Source organism: Gekko japonicus, unplaced genomic scaffold (genome assembly GCF_001447785.1).
Source record: "Gekko japonicus isolate JY-2015 unplaced genomic scaffold, Gekko_japonicus_V1.1 scaffold1956, whole genome shotgun sequence".
Classification (NCBI taxonomy): Eukaryota; Metazoa; Chordata; class Lepidosauria; order Squamata; family Gekkonidae; genus Gekko; species Gekko japonicus.
Genome location: NW_015168105.1, coordinates 224,729 through 242,739, shown reverse-complemented (window position 1 = coordinate 242,739; position 18,011 = coordinate 224,729). Strand labels below are relative to the sequence as shown.

Below are 18,011 nucleotides of genomic sequence, written 5' to 3'. Positions count from 1 at the left end.
ACTTTGACCCAAATTAGCTATAACTATGGAAGTAACTTGTTTTCGGAACTCAGCTTCTGAGTGTGCCTTACATAGTTTCTTGTTTAGCCCTTGGTCCCTGGTTATCTGGTAGTTAAGGGGCTGGTGGCAGCGATGCCCTGAGGTGTGCAGACTCACACTTCAGCCTTTTGTTGTGTGCGTCTATTGCCCAAACCAACCCTCTCCTGGAGCGGGCCCACCTGGTAATGCTGCTGTGGAGGTGGTGGGGTTTTGACAGGGATTGTCAGAGAAGGGGAGGAGAACAGAGGGAATTAGGTTGACTGAAGGGAAGGTGCAGATTGAAAGAGAAGGGATAGAAGGGCAAAACAGAGGGGGTAGGATGACAGATAAAAGGAGGAGGAGACTGACATAGAAGGAGTTGGGGGCAAAAGAGATAGGGGAAGATTGTCAGGGAAGGGGAAAAGGGATTGTCAGAGAAGGAGAAGTGGGCGAAAGCGGGGGGGAGAAATAGAGAGGAGGTAAGTTGACAGAGAAGGAGAGGGGGAAAGGGGTAGGGGAAAAGGCAGGGGGTTGGCTGACAGATTAAGGGAGGGGGGATTGCCAAGGAAGGAGAGGAGGGAGAAATAGAGAGGAGGTATACTGACAGAGAAGGGGAGAGGGCAAAAGAGATGGGGCACGGTTGTCAGATAAGGGGATGGGGAAAAGGGGGGGATTGTCAAAGAAGGGGGAGAAAGCGGGGTGAGGAAGATTATTAGAGAAGAGGGGGAAAGGAAGGAAGCAAAGTTTCTTGCAGGCCCCCACTTGTAAAAGAATAATATGCCAAGTATTCAGAAGACTGGGTCTTACAAATCTGTCTTCTTGATAGCACAACGGGCCTTTGCCATCAGAGGAAGGCCCTGGTATTAGAGGGGAGGTGCACAGGATCCACCCAGGTGCCAGGAAACATTTCAAAAGCAAGTTCTTACTCATTTCTTTTGCTCCAATATAGCTTTCAAGCGCTTTCAGATTTTCTTCATCCACCAACATAGCATTCTCTTCCTCTCCACTCTGAGCAAGAATGCCATGAGGAGTATTTTTGCTACCCTTGGTTTTACCTATTAAAAAAAAAGAAAAAAGAAAAACGTAGCTTTGTTGGGGGGAGGAGGGAATACTGAACATGGTTCAAAGATTGTAAGTTAAACCAAAAGAAAGGTACAAAAGTTAACTCATCAAATCCTACTGAGAACCAGGGACATTTTTCTGTTTTCATTACCATCGTTCTTAAAGCCCTTTTGGCCAGTGACAGCAGGCCAGAAATGATCAGCGATCCGTTCGCTCTACCTGGCATTCCACAAACTCTAAGTTAAATATGAATCATGCCCCTCAGCTATTGGGCCACCCTTTCAGGGATGGGAAAGATTTCTGCTATGAACCGGCATAAAATATTTCATAGTTAACAGACAGAAATCCACAAACTCATTAGGATAGTGCCAGGCCTGATACATAAAGTTTCTACGAAACTGCTGACTGGTAGCCAAATCAGTGGGGAAAAATCTCTTGTCACCTAATAGAAGAAACCAAGAAGACCACTGTGCTGAAACATCCTTCCCCCATCAACAGCTCAATGAGAGTGTGATCCAAACATCATTAAGTCCCACCGATTTAAATACAAGAGGAAAAGCACACCTTTTAAGGCTCAGTACAGCTATCACACAAAACCATGGCTTACTTCAGCACAGACAATCCAATCCTGATCACCGTAAGAAATACTGCTTTAATTTCCATCTTTCTTTTGTGTGTGTGTCACCAGAGAAGGAGATGGGACTAAACTCTGCTTTCAGAAATCACACAAAACCCAGTTAAAACTAACTATGGTCAATAAACCAACTTCTGATCTTGCTACTGAAGTTACTTTAATTCACACAATGTCTTAGCTGAGCCACTGTCTCTTCCTGAAATGAAGGGAATTTTAAAATGCCTAGCTCCTTCCCAATAGCTGCTTCATCTTCAAAGCTACCCACCCCTTTAAAATTCATGGTTCTTGTTATTTTCGATATACAGAAACAGAGAGCATGCAAAATCATACCGAAATCAAACATATCAAAGAGTCCTTGAAATGCTGGATCCGACTCTGTTTGCTCCAGAATTTCCTGGATGGCTTCCTCGGTCATGTGAATCTCACCCTGCTGTTTAAAAACAATAAAGCCACCGGTTTAGATGTAAAATCAATTTCCTCTAAAGCTAGTGCTTCTACCTAGGCTGCATTCAGATGTCACAACAAAGCAACAAGAAGCTGGGCCGGGTTGCATGCCTTGCTCCTGTCCCTCCCCCCACCTTCTCAGGCATAACTGAGGGGGGATGGATACATGAGGAGGAGGGATGCACACAAGCAACAACAGGCTGGCTTCATGAACAGCCTCAGTGTCAGCTTATCGGGACATCTCAAAACAGTGTCAGAAATACATTCCTGGAAGCTAAGACAGATGCCTTCTGCTAAAAAGAAAGCAGCCGGAATTCTTTAAACAGAATTAATCTCAGTGTTAGAAGCTGAAACGATGCTACGGATTTAACAAGTATTGGAGCCCTTTCGATACCACCCACACACCTAGAAGCAAGGCACATCAACTGCCGTACCACTGCACAGAAGTCAATATGCAAGAAAGAGGCCCATTTAGAGTCAGTCAGGGCCAGGAGGCATCGTTAGGGGAAGGCCTCGGCATTGGAGTTCTGTTGTTGGACCTCCAGAGGAACTGGCTGGCCACTGTGTAAGACAGGGTGCTGGGCTAGATGGACCACTGGTCTGATCCAGAAAGCACCACCTGCTGTGCAATTCACCGAAGGTAGATTTCAAACTATACGAGGTGGGACACACTTGAAAAGTTATTTTCAGGACCCACTTGGAAAACAACTTCATACTACTTTCTCCCTCAACAACTTAAGATGTAGGAATCTCACATCAGTTAATTAACATGTTAATTGTTTCCTTCCATAATTGTACATATATAGTGTTATTGAGCAACAGGCTGTTTTTTCATGCCTGTTTTCCCCATTATGCAGAAGCAAACCCAGATTTCCCATTGAGCCTCCTACAAGCTTCTCCCAGCTCATCCTGTTTCACCTCCTCCCTTCTGATCCCACAATCCACCTGCAAGGAAGTCACAAGTCACTTGTGGGCCCCAACTCACAGTAAGAACCACTGACTTAAGGTTAAGGCCTAAAGACCTGAAGTGAGTTTGACAGACCTGTATTTACACTCTTGTGCAACTCCCATTTCCTCCCATGAGGCTTGTGCCAGTGAAATTCCTGGTTAACTGTCTCCAACATGCAACCCCCTCCTGCCCATGGGGAAAATTATTTTGAAGCAGGTGTGGACAACCTATGACCTACCAAGCAGAACATGGCTCACATTCTGCAGCCAGCCAGACGTTTGACAGCCTTCCTCTGCAGAAAACACAGGAAATCCAACAAGATCTTTATGGGCACTGTTTTGCTTGGTGGATCACACGTCATGCAAACCCGGCTTCAAAATATTTATAATGCCTTAGTAACACTGGATACTCTTGCCCTCATGGAGCAAATTAGCATCCTTATATACATTTCATGCAATACATAGTAAGCCTCAAGACCTTACTTGGAGACCAAGGAACTCATCAATTGAAGGCTCTTGTATTATAGGGCCACTGTCTGGTTGCTTTGGAGTCTGAGAAACCGTGCCATCGCTGAAAAAGAAACACATATAAATGTATAAAATATTTAGCAGACTTCAGAAATAATGGCCATTTGGAATAGAGGTTTCAAATGAGAACTGTTACCTGCCCAAGAACTTGTTAATGTTTTCAGCCAGCTTCTCCTGAAGACATTTGTTGCTCAGAATTTTCTCCCGAGCATTTTCAATAACCATTTGCTACAAGACGAATCGGAAGTAGTCAAAGTCATTTTTTTTAATCGTTAGTAAGAAAACAACTCTTTTATCCATTCTTCTTCCTACATCTAAACTGGAACTACAAAAAAGGGGACTTGGAAATATTTATTGCGTGGCTGATTAATATACAAGTGTTCCCCACCTGCCAGCAATCTACAGGATATTCTGTACATCCAGCTCGAAGGACACTCTCACACAAGTAAACTAACCTAAAGGGAGCAAGGATCAAGACCAAGTTGCAAACCATGTGCATTTCAGAACTACGCAGCATCGAACCCAGATGGTAAAGTCAGTGCTGCAAAATCCTGTGGTGAATTCTGCCATCTAGTCAAATATTTGTCATACACCTGAAGCCTGAAGCTTGCAGCTACTCCATACATAATTCCTTACTCCTAAATTCTAAAGCACCAAATTGGATGATCTGTCCAAAGAGGAAATCAGAAATTAAGGTAAGGGTAAGGACTTTGTTATTTTGGAGGGTGTGTGTGTTTGCGACAAAGTTACAAAATACCAGAGAGAGAGAGAGACTAAATCTCACCCTAGTCTTGGTAGGTGCCACCAGTCCTTTCTGATCTATCCCAACAGCCCAGGAGGGAAAGGACAAGTCTTCCGGCTTCTCAGGGAATTAACAAGAAAAGTCAGCCCTGCAGAGTGAGACTGCAGACTGAGTTTCGAAAGACAAAACAGTTCGCTGGTACATGGTCAAGAGCCAAGGCTCTGGATAAAGGCTTTGAGGTCAATGAAGGCAAAAACCATGACAGAATAAAAATATAATTATTTATTTAACGTGCAAAAATATTTAATACAATACTAGACAGTGGAGGAAATAAAACAATTAAACCTAAGCTTTTCCAGCATAGCTAACACATAGAAGCAAGGTTCCAGTTACCATTCAGATTCATCAAAGGCAGTCAGTTCCAGCAAGACAAGATGGTCAAGGATTTAGCCCTTCCAAGCGGCAATCAAGTGGGATGCCACATCGGGAGCTGTACAACCACTGACCTGCTTCAGTGCCAAGTGGCTATTAGCCACAAGGTATAGATAGGGGCTCTGGGGCAAGTGATGCTCTGTCTTCTTGGTTCTTGGGGGGGTCAACAGTGGGAGGGCTTCTAATGTCCTGGCCCCACTGGTGGACCTCCTGATGGCACTGGTATTTCTGGCCACTGTGTGACAGAGTGTTGGACTAGATGGGCCTTTGGCCTGATCCAACATTGGCATCTCTTATGTTCTTATGTCACCCAGCTCTGCTCGTAGCCATAGTGCAAAGACTAACTAGATTTATTTATTTATTTATTTATTTATTTTGCGATTTTTATCCTGCCCTATCCAGTAGCTCAGGGCGGCTAACAGCATCATAAATACTAAAACAATTAAAAAAAAATAAAAAGGTCTCTGATTGACCCCAGGCCTATTGGACCAATCAGACACCCGACAGGTGATGTAACTCTCTTTGGTTGCTAGGCACATGACATCCAAGGATGGACAAGAGGGAGGGAGAAAAACGAAACCATACTGCAGATAGGTTACGCCCATTCCCACACAGGTGTCCACAGCTTCAGATGTTTGGAATGTGCTAACTGGGACTTGATACTCTCCAGTACTTCAGCTGTAAACAATTCGGCTAGCAAGGTCACTGTGCACTAACTGTCTCTGAACCATCTCCACTATCTCTGGGAAGATTCCTGTAGGCCTCTTGGCAGCCTGAACCAAGGATTTTATTTCTCAGAGCAAAGCAAGGAACTATTTGTCTTTACACGACATAGAAAAGGATTTGTTAAGGGAAGCTCCCGCACCCCTTTCTTTTTAAAAGTAGTCATTTTCAATCTGCTTACAGGAAAGTTGCCATCTATAAGTTCTTCAAGTGGCTCACTTTCTTCTTCCATGGGCGAACTATCTTCTTCCGCTGTGGGAGAATCCTCTGAGCTACTATTAGACGACTGTGTTCCAGAGGATATGGCTTTTTTCTTTTGGGAGTCACTGAAATATTTGAGAAGTCTGTGAGAAATGTGGAATGAACTGACACAAAAGCAACACGGACAGCATGAAGACAAGACCTTAGCAATTCACGCAAAAAGACCCTGACACCTTATTTTCCTGTTTTCAGTTGGAATGTTTTGATCTTACCAAGATCCACATCCATTATGATACTTATTATTATGATTCTGCTCAACAGTTTGCATTCTAGAGACGCAAGATTAAATGGGGAGGGTAAAACAGGGGAAGTGGCACTGCTCAGCTTCGCATACAAGACAGCGGGAAAGCAGAGAAGGATCAAGTGAGAGGTGTGAGCAGAGGATCACACGCCCACTCCATGTGATCCATCTGTGTACTTCTTTGTTCAGCTGACGTTGCTTAACTTCAAACACACAAGGAAATGCAACCCGCATCTACCTTTTTCGTTTTCCTGGAGACATCGCACTTGAGTGAAGCTTTCGTTCTTGAACTGCGGCAGAAACTAAACTGAGAGAATCTCCTGCTTTAAAAGATACCAGTGATAGTTTTCAGTAGCAGACAATGACAAGAAATGCCTGCATCCTAGAGGATACCCCCTCCCCCCAAATTCACATTGTCTTTTAAAGCAGCAACTGACTACATGGTTTTAAGTGCCTCATGAGGATTCAAACCTTCTCTTGTTTTTAAAGAAAGTGCAATCTGAAGTTGCCCCTGGAGTCTATACCGGAAAGCCACACTCATTTATGAACACATGAAGTGGGCTTATACTGAATCAGACCATTGGTTCATTAAGGACAGTACTGTCTACTCAGACTGGTAGTGGCCACAATGCCTGCTATCTGTTTCTTTTAACTGGAGATGTAGGGATTTGAAAGGGATAAAAAAGGAGGAAGAGAAGAAGAAGAAGAGAAGAGATTGGATTTATACCCCGCCCTTCACTTGGAGTCTCAGAGCGGCTTACAAACTCCTTTCCCTTCCCCTCCCCACAACAGACACCCTGTGAGGTGGGTGGGGCTGAGAGAACTCAGACAGAAACGGCTCTTTTTCAAGAACAGCTGTGCCAGAGCTTGTGACTGACCCAAGGTCACATCAGCAGGTGCAAGTGGAGGAGTGGGGAATCAAACTCAGTTCTCCCAGATTAGAGTCCGCACACTTAACCACTACACCAAACTGGCGAAAACCCAAAAGAATGAATTAAGAATCTACAAGGTTAAATGAATCCAAGTTAAAGGGCCCAGTATAAAAATAGCTAAATATGGGCCACAAATAAATAAATATCTCAATTTTCCAAAATTCATGTATTTATTACAAAATGGTTTAAAAATAATTACAGCCCGAAATATAGCCTCAATTCAGATTAAAATCATACAGTAATCTCAAACATAGACCTTATGCGACCCTGACCAAATGCGTTTCAGCCTTATGGCCTTCTTCAGTGGTCAAGCATAGTTTTAACACATTATCTCCAAACAATGCAATAATATTACAATAATTAGTCAATATAGGACCAAGCTGGGACTGTGTTCTGATCAATGTCTGTGACTCAAGGCAGAGATGTACTTAAAGAGGCCTCATTTGAAATCACCTTCTGCCCTAATCATGTACACGTATCTTGAGTGGTCATTCAATTGTGTACCTTCTTATTCTGTTCCAAAGAAAATAAATTCTAAGTGTAGTATGGAGCCAAAGCAACGCGGTAGTGTATAGAAGGGGTTTGAACCTGGGACTTCTGCATGCCACCCAGATGCTCTACCACTGGCCAATAAGAACATAAGAGACGCCAATGTTGGATCAGGCCAAAGGCCCATCCAGTCCAACACTCTGTGTCACACAGTGGCCAGAAATACCAGTGCCATCAGGAGGTCCAGCAGTGGGGCCAGGACATTAGAAGCCCTCCCACTGTTGACCCCCCCCCAAGCACGAAGAAGACAGAGCATCACTTGCCCCAGAGCCCCTAGCTATACCTTGTGGCTAATAGCCACTGATGGACCTCTGCTCCATATGCTTATCTAATTCCCTTTTGAAGCCGTCCATGCTTGTAGCACCCACCACTTCCTGTGGCAGTGAATTCCATGTGTTAATCACTCTTTGGGTGAAGAAGTACTTCCTTTTATCCGTTCTAACCCGACCGCTCTGCAGTTTCATGGAGTGCCCACGAGTTCTTGTATTGTGAGAAAGGGAGAAAAGTACCTCTTTCTTTACCTGCTCTTTCCCATGCATAATCTTATAAACCTCGATCATGTCACCCCTCAGTCGTCTTTTCTCCAAGCTAAAGAGCCCTAAGCGCTTTAACCTTTCCTCATAGGGAAAGTGTTCCAACCCTTTTATCATTCGAGTTGCCCTTTTCTGCACTTTTTCCAAAGCTATAATATCCTTTTTAAGGTGTGGTGACCAGAACTGCACACAGTATTCCAAATGAGGTCTCACCATTGATTTATATAGGGGCATTATTATATTGGCTGATCTGTTTTCAATACCCTTCCTAATAATCCCCAGCATAGCATTGGCCTTCTTTATTGCAGTCACACACTGTCTCGACATTTTCAGTGAGTTATCCACTACAACTCCAAGATCTCTCTCTTGCTCAGTCTCTGCCAGTTCAGACCCCATCAATGTGTATTTATATTTAGGATTTTTGGCTCCAATGTGCATCACCTTGCACTTGGCCACATTGAACCCCATTTGCCATGTTGACGCCCACTCGCCCATCCTTGACAGATCCCCTTGGAGTGCCTCACAATCCTCACTGGTTTTCACCACCCTAATTGGCCCCTCCCCACTACTTGCAATTCAGATGGAAGTTTTTAAGCGCTCTCCCCTGCCAATATTAAAAAAAAACAGATTTGTATCAAGTCTCACTCACTGTTATTGTTGCTTCCCTGTGCTGGGGGCTGGTCTGCAGGTGCAGAGCTTGATCTTGTCGGAGCCTGGCTTGGCGTTGCAACTGGCTTAAGAATAACCTGAGTGGCTGTCATTGGAACAGTGCTCAGCTGTACCGGCTGAAGTGACACACAAGATGCTCCCAAATTGGAAGAGGCTGACGGCTGGAGACACTTCTGCTTCTTCAGATCTGCAATTGCACTTCTTGTGCGGCCTAAGAGAAGGTTTGAAATAAAACTATTTATTTACTGTATTTAAATTAGCAAAGCAGGCATCTCAACAGACAGCTAAACTACACGATTGTCACTCTGAAGACCTCACAGTGGAGCTGAAGCAAGACCAGTTGCTCTTTTACCTCTGAAGCGATTTTTCAGCCAAATCAGGTATACAATTACAGTTCTGCTGCCAACTGGATTAGGTGCTAACCATAGAGAGAGAGTGGGGCACTCAAGACGTAGATTATATCATTGTGGAATTACACACAAACTTCAGGGGCACTGAGTGACCTTATTGCCTGGACCCCTTCCAGATCGAGCTAACAGTTGCAGTTCCCAACACTCCCACCTTTCGGAACTTGAACTCTGAAAAGTTTACCTTGCCTGTCTGCTCGGTAAGGAGAAGGGGACAAAATCATGATAGATGTTAATGACAGAGAAATGTTCGAAAAGATGTGTGTGGGCGGGGTGTGTGTGCACCAACACATGCCCTGCTCCAGCATTAGGCCCCATCTCTAATGGGGTAGGAATCTTATGACATGTTAAGAATGAAATACTAAACTTGCATACTTAGAAGTAAGCCTTCCTGAAATCTCTGGAACTTCCTTCCAAAGAAGTGTGGTTCGGATTAGGCAAAGGCTTACAAAGAGTAAATGCATAGCACGTACAGTCTATCATAATTTGCCAATACATACCTCTTTGGTGAACAGAAAACGCATTAGAATTCTGCATGCTCCTGGAAAAAAAGTCAAACAACATTAGAATACACTATACCATGAATGCAGGAAATGCTTTTAGCTTCACATGTATTAGACGACAGGGACATAATTTTGTTTGTGTAAGTCATGAAGCAAATGCAGAAACAAATTCAAAATTAGAGCAATGTAATTTTTTCATGAACTTCAAGTCTCTTGGATAAAAGCCATGAATTTCAATACACAAAATAAAACAACTGCTATGTATGCCATCATTAGATTTAATTCTGAATGTGGACAAAAACAAGCAGATAAAAAACAGGCAGAGTGCAGCCATGTATAGAGAATGGAGATTTCCCTACAAGCCTAGGTGAGAGAGATCACCTGCCATCTTGGGGGTTGCCTAGCCACTCTCAAGGTGCACTGGTAGAGGCGAAGACTACCTGAAGGGAAAGCAGGGATTAGGCACTGAGTGCTGGTGATGTTTGGACTGGGAGGAGGCCGATGGCCAGTCTGGTAGTCGGCAGCTGCCAAAATCAGTGGACGCTGCTGGGAGAGAGGCAACAGGTGTTAAGCTCTGGTAATGTCTGGGTCAGCAGGGAGCCAGTGACCAGTCTAGTGTCATCAGCCCCCCCCCCCAATCAATGGGCACTATTGGTGGGGGGGCAGAAGGTTGAATCCGGAGGCTCCCTCCCAGTCCAAACACAGCTGACACACACACAGCACCCACTTCCCAGGCCACCACTTCTTTCCCTCCTGGTAGACAAAGGAAAGAGGGTGCTGTGGATGGGCAAGAGGGAGGCAGGGAATCTGTGTTGGGAGGAGGTGGTAGAAGGAAAGAGACTGGAGGAGGAAAAGGAGACACTGGGGTGAGGGGGAGTGGAGAAGGATGGCTGGGGCGGGGATCAGAATCTGGAAGAGCCCAGAGACGAAATTTCCATGCAAGTTTCTCACAGGTCCCTCTTGTATCTCTCCTTATATATCATTCTGTTTTGGTCATGGACTCCCCTGAACATTCCAACAAGCTTCCAAATCAGTTGGCTCCATGATCTGTCATTCAGAGGGTCTCCCTTTCCACTGGCTGCGTTGCCTGAGTCCTGCCCCCAACATTCTAAACAGTTTGCTGTTCCTCTCCCCCCCATAGCCAGTCAGAACACAGAGGTCATTTGCATATGTGGCCTTATTGGCCTTTGCCTCTAACATTCTAAACAGTTTGTTGTTGCTGTTCTGAGGTAAAATGTGTTTTGAGGTAAAATACATTTCCCCTTAGTGCCTGTTGGGAGAAACCATTGTTGTCAATTTCCAGGTGAGGGCTGCAGATCACTCAGAATTACAACTGCTTTCCAGATGGCAGAGATCAGTTCCCCTGGAGAAAATGGTGGACTCTGTGTCCTTATATCCTGCTGAGATGGCCCCTGTATGACAGCCAATGTGACGTGGCACTCAGGGCTTCAGAGCACAGTACTGGTGGGGTGTGTGTGGAAAGCTGAAGAGTGAGGGGAAAATAAAGGTAGGTTGAGGATTGGCTGGGACGGAGATAGGGTTGCCAACTCCAGGTGGGAAATTCCTGGATACTTGAGGATGGATCCTGGAGAGGGTGAAGTTTCAGAAGGGGTGGGACCTCAGACAGATACAATGCCATAGACTCCACCCTCCAAACCAACCAGTCCCTCCTGGGGAACCATTGTTGCCAATCTCCAGGTGGGGGTGGACACCCTGAGAAAAATGGGCTAGTATTTCCATTCAAAACAAGTTACCTGATCTGAGACAGTGTATAGTCTAACTTCTTCCACAGGGATGACATCATTACAGGAACATCATGTGTAGTTTCTTTTTTTAAAAAAAGATCAAACACAAACTTACATCAGATAAAGGAAGAAATGAATCCAAAGAAATCCAACAAGAGCAGACCTCACAAAATGAAGGGACCTTTACCACCTTCCCCTTTTTCCACTGCAGTCACCTGGGCTCCCTGAAAAGCTGCTTCTCATTATTAGGCAACTCTGAGGAACAACGTGGGGGGGTGGTTTGCAACAGGAAGGAGGAACAGGCAGAAATCAGTCTCCTTTGTGAATTAGTGGAAGGGGCATTTACACTTGGGCAAACCAATAAATGGGATAATGCTTACTACCATAAAGCACTGCTCCTTTAGCTTTATCTAAGTTGAGGAGAGAGGTGAAAATCTGAGGAATGTATTCACTAAAAAAAGAAATGAGTCTCATTAGCTTCACTGGAGCTTACTTCCTAATAAGCAAGATAAATTCTGCATCCTCAGTGACTAATGCATGTACGGGACCTTCTCAAATGTTGGGTTCCTTCTATTTAAGTTCTATTCTGTCAGCAAACACCATTGTGGTGCTACGTGGCCCACTGCTACCATTTAAACAAATATGTTTTCTGCATCTTCCTAAGAAATTTATGCATACTAAATATGTGATCTTTTTTTCACAACATTTTGATTTTCACAAAAGAGGCAGCATACCAGGGCTTAAAAAATGGCATCACTTGTGGAAGCAGAAAGCATATTATTAATCTGCATTATTGTAGCCACAAAATGACAATCCACACCCAGTTATACAGCAAACTTTCATTTAAACCTATTTATAGCTTCCTTTGTCAACTTTACTCGAATAAGTTGGATGCAACTACTTTGTCTCACTTGCTTGTGACTTTGGGCCAAGTACAGGAAAAAGGGGAAAAAATAATCACGCAAGAGGGGTAAGTTCAGAATCCAAATAAGCCAACACCAGGCAGCAAATATATTCCTTGCATTGCCCTAACAGCTCTCCCTACTTACCTTTTGTTTTCATTACTATGTACTCATTCAGGATGGTAGTCAAATTTTTTCCAAACAGGGACTGCAGAAGAGAGAACAGTATTGAAGCTAAAGAACTTCGAGTAATAACATACTGCAAAAGACCAGCTCAGCAAAAACACGGTGACCACAGAGACATCAGGGATCAAAAATCCATCAAACTGTTATCATGCTGACTCCATTTTCATGGTAGGAAATAAAACTCTTAAAACAACCTCGGGTTTAATTAAACCAGATTCACTTGGAAAATTTCATTGTTGCATGCAAGGGTAATAAAAATGGTACAAATACGCACTCACCAATAAACAAGCTGGAACAAAGCCTTCCCCCGTACAGTGCTCTGCATATTCTTTTAAATCTGAGCTTTCCACTATAAATGTTCGGCATGTGGTTAAAAGTTTTTCTTGCTGTAAATATCCTGCAACAGACAAATCAAGAGCTTCTGCTACATCGTGTGTCATTATGCCTAAGGAAAAAGCCAAAGGGTCATATACCAAACTGCTAATTTATGGGCTGAGTTCAGACATGGTGTAAAACCATTGTTTAAATAACCTTACTACAGCTGGCATAACTAGGAAGGGGAGCCACCCCACTGGACTCAAACTTTGCTCTGCTGCTTCAGACCAACACAGCTATCCACCTGAACCCATTACCTATTTCTAGGGTCCGTCAGATCAGCACCTGAAGCTAGAATTTGATGTTTCTTAACCAGTTAGTCTTAACTATGATTTTGCATGATTGACAAGTGCAGGAATTCTAGTCTAATCCTTGCTTGTTCCCCCAGTGATGCCCTCCTCGGCAGCAGAGAAAAGGAGATGGAAACAGTACTTGTTGAGGCAAACCAGGATTTGAATTGTCATGTGTGAGTTAAGTCCTGAGTTTATAGACCAACCCGTTAAAATAAACCACAATCGAGTGTGATATTTGAACTAAGCCGTATGTTTTCAGAAGTGCAATCCCATGAAATGTTATGAGCAGTTTAATATTGAAGAAAACAGAATGAAAAGCTGATTGTTCCATAACATGTGAAATGGAGCCATGTTCTTTTAGATACTTTTAATTTATACATTGCTTTTCTCCTCAATAGGGACCTTCTACTCCATTTTATGCTCATAACAATTCTATGAGGAATGTTACACTGAAACTGTGAGACTGGCTCAAGGCCACTCAGAGTGGGGATTCAAACCTGGGCCTGCCAGATCCAAGACTGACACTTCAAGCCTACACCACACTTTTGGAGCAACGCTAAGAATCATATTCCAAGAACTGAAAACTGTAAGTTAACCAATGACAGGACCACCCCCAGCACATCACTTTATTTACATATTGAAAATGCACTATGTCTCCAGCAAAAAGCAATGTCAGACCCTTTTTCAGTCTCTTCCTAACGTTTGATGGAGAAGTGAGATCAGACCTCTCTGCCCTAGAAAGCAGATGAGATTTCAATGGATCACAGGCATGTAGAACCACAGGGTGATTTATAGCGAAGGAACAACCTGGCAATCAATTACGTGACTAGATTCTATGCACGTTGGATTTTCGTAGGAACATCCTATTTCAGTGTTTTGTCCATACAATATCCTGCAGTCTTGCTGGTGTGGCAATGCAAGTGACCACTGGCGGGAGAGGTGCACTCCCTCGATTCCAGGTAATGGAGAACGTTGTTTCATCCAGGCCCAAGCTAGATCCATACTGGGAAAACCTGACTGTATATAATGGTATATACATTAATCGTCTCGGACCAGATACTTCAAATCTCTTCCTTTTCAGAGGGGGGGAAAACCTATAACAAGAAGTATGACTTCTTCACTGTTTCTCTTATTCTACTGTCCCCTGGGGAGGAACCTGACAATAGCGCTGGCAAGCAAGAAAGCCAGAGTTCAGCACACAAGCTGGCTGTTTATTTTTAATTGAAGTATAAATATGGACATTATTTTCAGACTTTGTTATTAGTTAGCTAGTTTCATTTCCTTCTTTGCAGGGATCATTCTCTTCTCACTAGACACTAGACCTGTACAAGATTGTTTTTGACATTTCATTTTTACGGAGACTGGGGACGGCTTTGTTCGACTCCACAAAAAACGAGCAAACCTGAAGTGAGGGAACTGGGATGGACAATAGCTGTGACAACCAGTTTTCATTAGCATGCAGTGCATTGTGCAGAAAACCAACATGAAGTGGAGGGACGTTCAGCTGTTTAACCAGGTTTTATTTTAAAATTTCTATACCACCTTTCCACCCAGTTCAGGGTAAACAAGGCAGTAAAGCCCACAAATTAAAAAGCATTTAAAATACAAATACACAGAAGTATTTATTTGCAAGAAAGCTGTAAACATTTAGAAAAAAACTGACTCCATCGACAAAAAGAAAAGTCACATTAAGCTGAGGAACTCAGTCATGCCTTTTGTCTTGACTGGATAATCGCCTTCCTCACAAACTGTCCATTTATTAGCTCTCATCCAGCCTCTTACGATCTCAAAGCAGTGATTCAGGACATGTCCTACCTCACCTGAGAAACAGAGCAGACTACACTGCAAACAGACCGCATGCAGACTACACTGTACTCCAAATCCCAGATGACCTTGCTTGACAACTTCACGTTAGATATTAAATGGTATAGTGGGACAAGATGAAACCCCATAGCACAAATGCCACAGTGTCAAGCAAGAGTTTCTCAGCATTACATTCTGAGAGGTAGGAGAGGTAGGAGCAGAACTTCTGGGGCTCAGTGCCTCTCTATCTCAGCCAGTCATACAAGAAGGGAACCATGGTTGATGTTATCAAGAGCTGCTGGGAGGTCCAGAAGAATCAATAGAGTTGGCTATAAGTTGGGGTGATGGCAGTTTCCATACAAAACCAGATCTGAAACCAGACTGAAAGAGGTCTAGGCAATCAATCCCCTCCAAATACGACTGGAGCTGAACAGCCACCACTAGCCTGAGCACACTGCCCCAAAAGGAGATATCTGCTACAAGCTGATAAGTGTTTCAGCCACTCAAATCCAGAGAAGGTTTCATCACCATCTTCTTCAAAGTGGTAATTCCACCTCCCACAAGGAAGCATTAACCACAGATAAAACACAGATCAGCAGCTCCTGCTGGCTTACTATTAAATGCCAAAACAGGCGAGGGCAGAGAAGTTGTAGGCTGCACACCTCCAAACAATCTGTCCACATTTTCTATATGCAGCAATTAGAACTCATCCACACAAGTGACTTGACAATGCAGTGTCTCCATTCACAGAGTTACAGAAAAAGTAGTGCCTAGTTCAGGATAGGATCCATAATAATAGAACTCTAGGGGCACTCAACAAAATTGTTGGAGAATAGGTACAGGACTAACAAAAGGAAATATTCCTTTAAACAACGAGTAATTAAACTGTGAAATTCACTGCCAGTGGAGGTAGAAATGGCTATGAGTGTAGCTGACTTTAAAGGGGGATTAGGCAAATTCATGGAGAAGAGGTCCAACCAATGATAACCAGCCATGGTGACTGAATATACAGACTCCATATACAGAGGCAGTAAACCTATAAGTGCTAGTGCTGAGAGGAAGCATCAAGAGAAGGTCTTGGCCTCAGTATCCTGTTGGTGTGGTCCTCCAGAGCAACTGGTTTGTTACTGTGTTAAAGAGTATGCTGGACTAGATGGACCAATGGTCTGATCCAACAGGCTCCACTTATGTTCTTATGACCTCCACCCATGAGGATTTTACAAGCCATAATGAGCCTATATTTCACGTGTTAATGGCTGGTAAATGACACAGGAATAACTGAAAGATCCTCCACCACACCTATCCAATTCTAAATCAGAACTGAACCCCGAATCCCGTGTGTGACCTGCCATATGGGTGGGTGACTGTATGTATTGAGACAGCAATACATCTTCCAAGGAAGCCCTGACATCTTGAGCTACCCCAGGTAAAAAGCACTTACATGCATGTGTGCAAAGTGTTGTCAAGTCATAGCCACCTTGAGGTTTTCATGGCATGTGACAATCAAAGGTGGTTCTGCATAGCTATCCTAGGAAAACTTCATACTCTCCAATCCAAGTACCAAGCAGGGCTGACCCCGCTTAGCTTCCAAGATCTAAGGAGATCAGGTTAGCCTGGGCCATCTCTGCTGGCAAAAAAGCATGCATGAATTTGAATCACAGAACTTTTCACCTGCCTGGATAATTCTGTGTAACACTAATTCCACTTAGCATTTATGTACAGTGTTGAAAGGACTTCCCCATGTATCAACTCATGTTGCATATTAACACCCTACAAAACTGAAAGCCAACATTATTATAGATTTATTTATTTCATGGAACTTTTTTACCACCCTCCCTGCAAAGTTGGCTCGGGGGCAGTGTACCACAGATTCGTACAAAAAAAATGAGTTAAAACAATCTAAGAACACCAAGCCGTACAGTCCTAACATCTACATGGCTCCACAATACAGAATTTTTAACCCCCAACTGAAAGAGTGAGAGCGTCTTGCTTTAAGCCAGCTGTTAAATTCACAGCAGAGACATGAGATCTGAAGAGGGACCCGCCCAGGCCACTGACTACACACTATCTCCCATCATGGATGGTGGAATCTTCTAGCCGCACTTCCTTTGTGGTGTACACGATAACAAGTTCTGCGCTTACTGCTGTCAGACAAGATATCTTATCTGAAATAGCCCACTGCATGACATCAGACATCTAATAACTCGGGGTTTCCGACTGTCCATACCGAGAGATAAGATGGGTGCGTGTGAGAGAAAGAGGCTGCAGAAGAAATTAAAGTACCCACACCCCAGAAGGAAATCGTCATTCTATTTTCTTTTCTTTCCTCCGAGAAGGAACAAAACCCACAACCGAGTCTGGCCACACACACACCCAGACACGTCCCACCTGGAGGTCCCGAAAAAACAAATACAAACGCGAAGTGGGACAAACGGGGAAGAGCCCAGGGGCCATTTTCTCAGCAGCTCCCTCGAGAAGGGGAGGTTTTCCCCGCCTGCTTACCCAGCACCAGGCGAGCCACGTCGGAGGGCAGCAACATGGTGAGGACGGGAGGGGGGTTGCCCCCCCCCCAGTGGAGCGACAGTGGCAGCCCCCGCCGAGGCAGTCCTCGCGCCCGCCCCGCCTTCTCGAGCCTCCCGATCGCAGAAAGGCGCCTAAAGCTCTCCACAGAAGCGACTCTCACTCTTCGCTCCGCCCAGCAACTTCCGGTATCAGAAGTAACAACAAACTTTTTTCCGCTTCCTGTGAGAATGGCGGCAGAGGCAGAAGGAGGAGACCGCGGCGCACATCCCACAGAGACAGAAGAGTCGGAAACTCTAGAGAGGCGTGCAAACATGGACTTCCGGAAAACCCTTGAAGCGGCTGTTGGCCACGAAGGGCGGCGAGTTGCGTCGCCTCTATCCCTTGTCCTCTCTATGGTGAAAGCCTTCCATGCCTGGCGCTGTACACGGGGAAACCGGTTCAGTTTTGGACCGGAAGTGTCCTTTTACTTTCTCTTTCTGTGCCTCTATGGGAGCCCCGCCTCCACCCGCACTTTCTCTTTGCGCCTGTTGTGAGAAACGGTGAGGCATCGTGGCTGGG

At 44.3% G+C, this 18,011-nt stretch overlaps 1 protein-coding gene across 1 annotated transcript in view; it reads right to left on the bottom strand.

Annotated features, from left to right (window-relative positions):
* The window catches only part of NPAT (nuclear protein, ataxia-telangiectasia locus), a 35,004-nt gene extending 17,405 nt beyond the window's left edge, over positions 1-17,599 (bottom strand). Inside the window, exons 1-12 of the mRNA XM_015414813.1 lie at positions 17,433-17,599; positions 12,738-12,856; positions 12,421-12,481; positions 11,381-11,453; positions 9,624-9,664; positions 8,697-8,927; positions 6,272-6,353; positions 5,713-5,857; positions 3,771-3,862; positions 3,590-3,677; positions 2,045-2,144; positions 945-1,073 (exon numbers count right to left, since the gene is read on the bottom strand). Coding sequence (XP_015270299.1) covers positions 945-1,073; positions 2,045-2,144; positions 3,590-3,677; positions 3,771-3,862; positions 5,713-5,857; positions 6,272-6,353; positions 8,697-8,927; positions 9,624-9,664; positions 11,381-11,453; positions 12,421-12,481; positions 12,738-12,856; positions 17,433-17,469 — 1,198 coding nt within the window. The 5' untranslated portion in view covers positions 17,470-17,599. The remainder of the gene's footprint in view (positions 1-944; positions 1,074-2,044; positions 2,145-3,589; positions 3,678-3,770; positions 3,863-5,712; positions 5,858-6,271; positions 6,354-8,696; positions 8,928-9,623; positions 9,665-11,380; positions 11,454-12,420; positions 12,482-12,737; positions 12,857-17,432) is intronic.
* Positions 17,600-18,011: the final 412 nt, after the last annotated feature.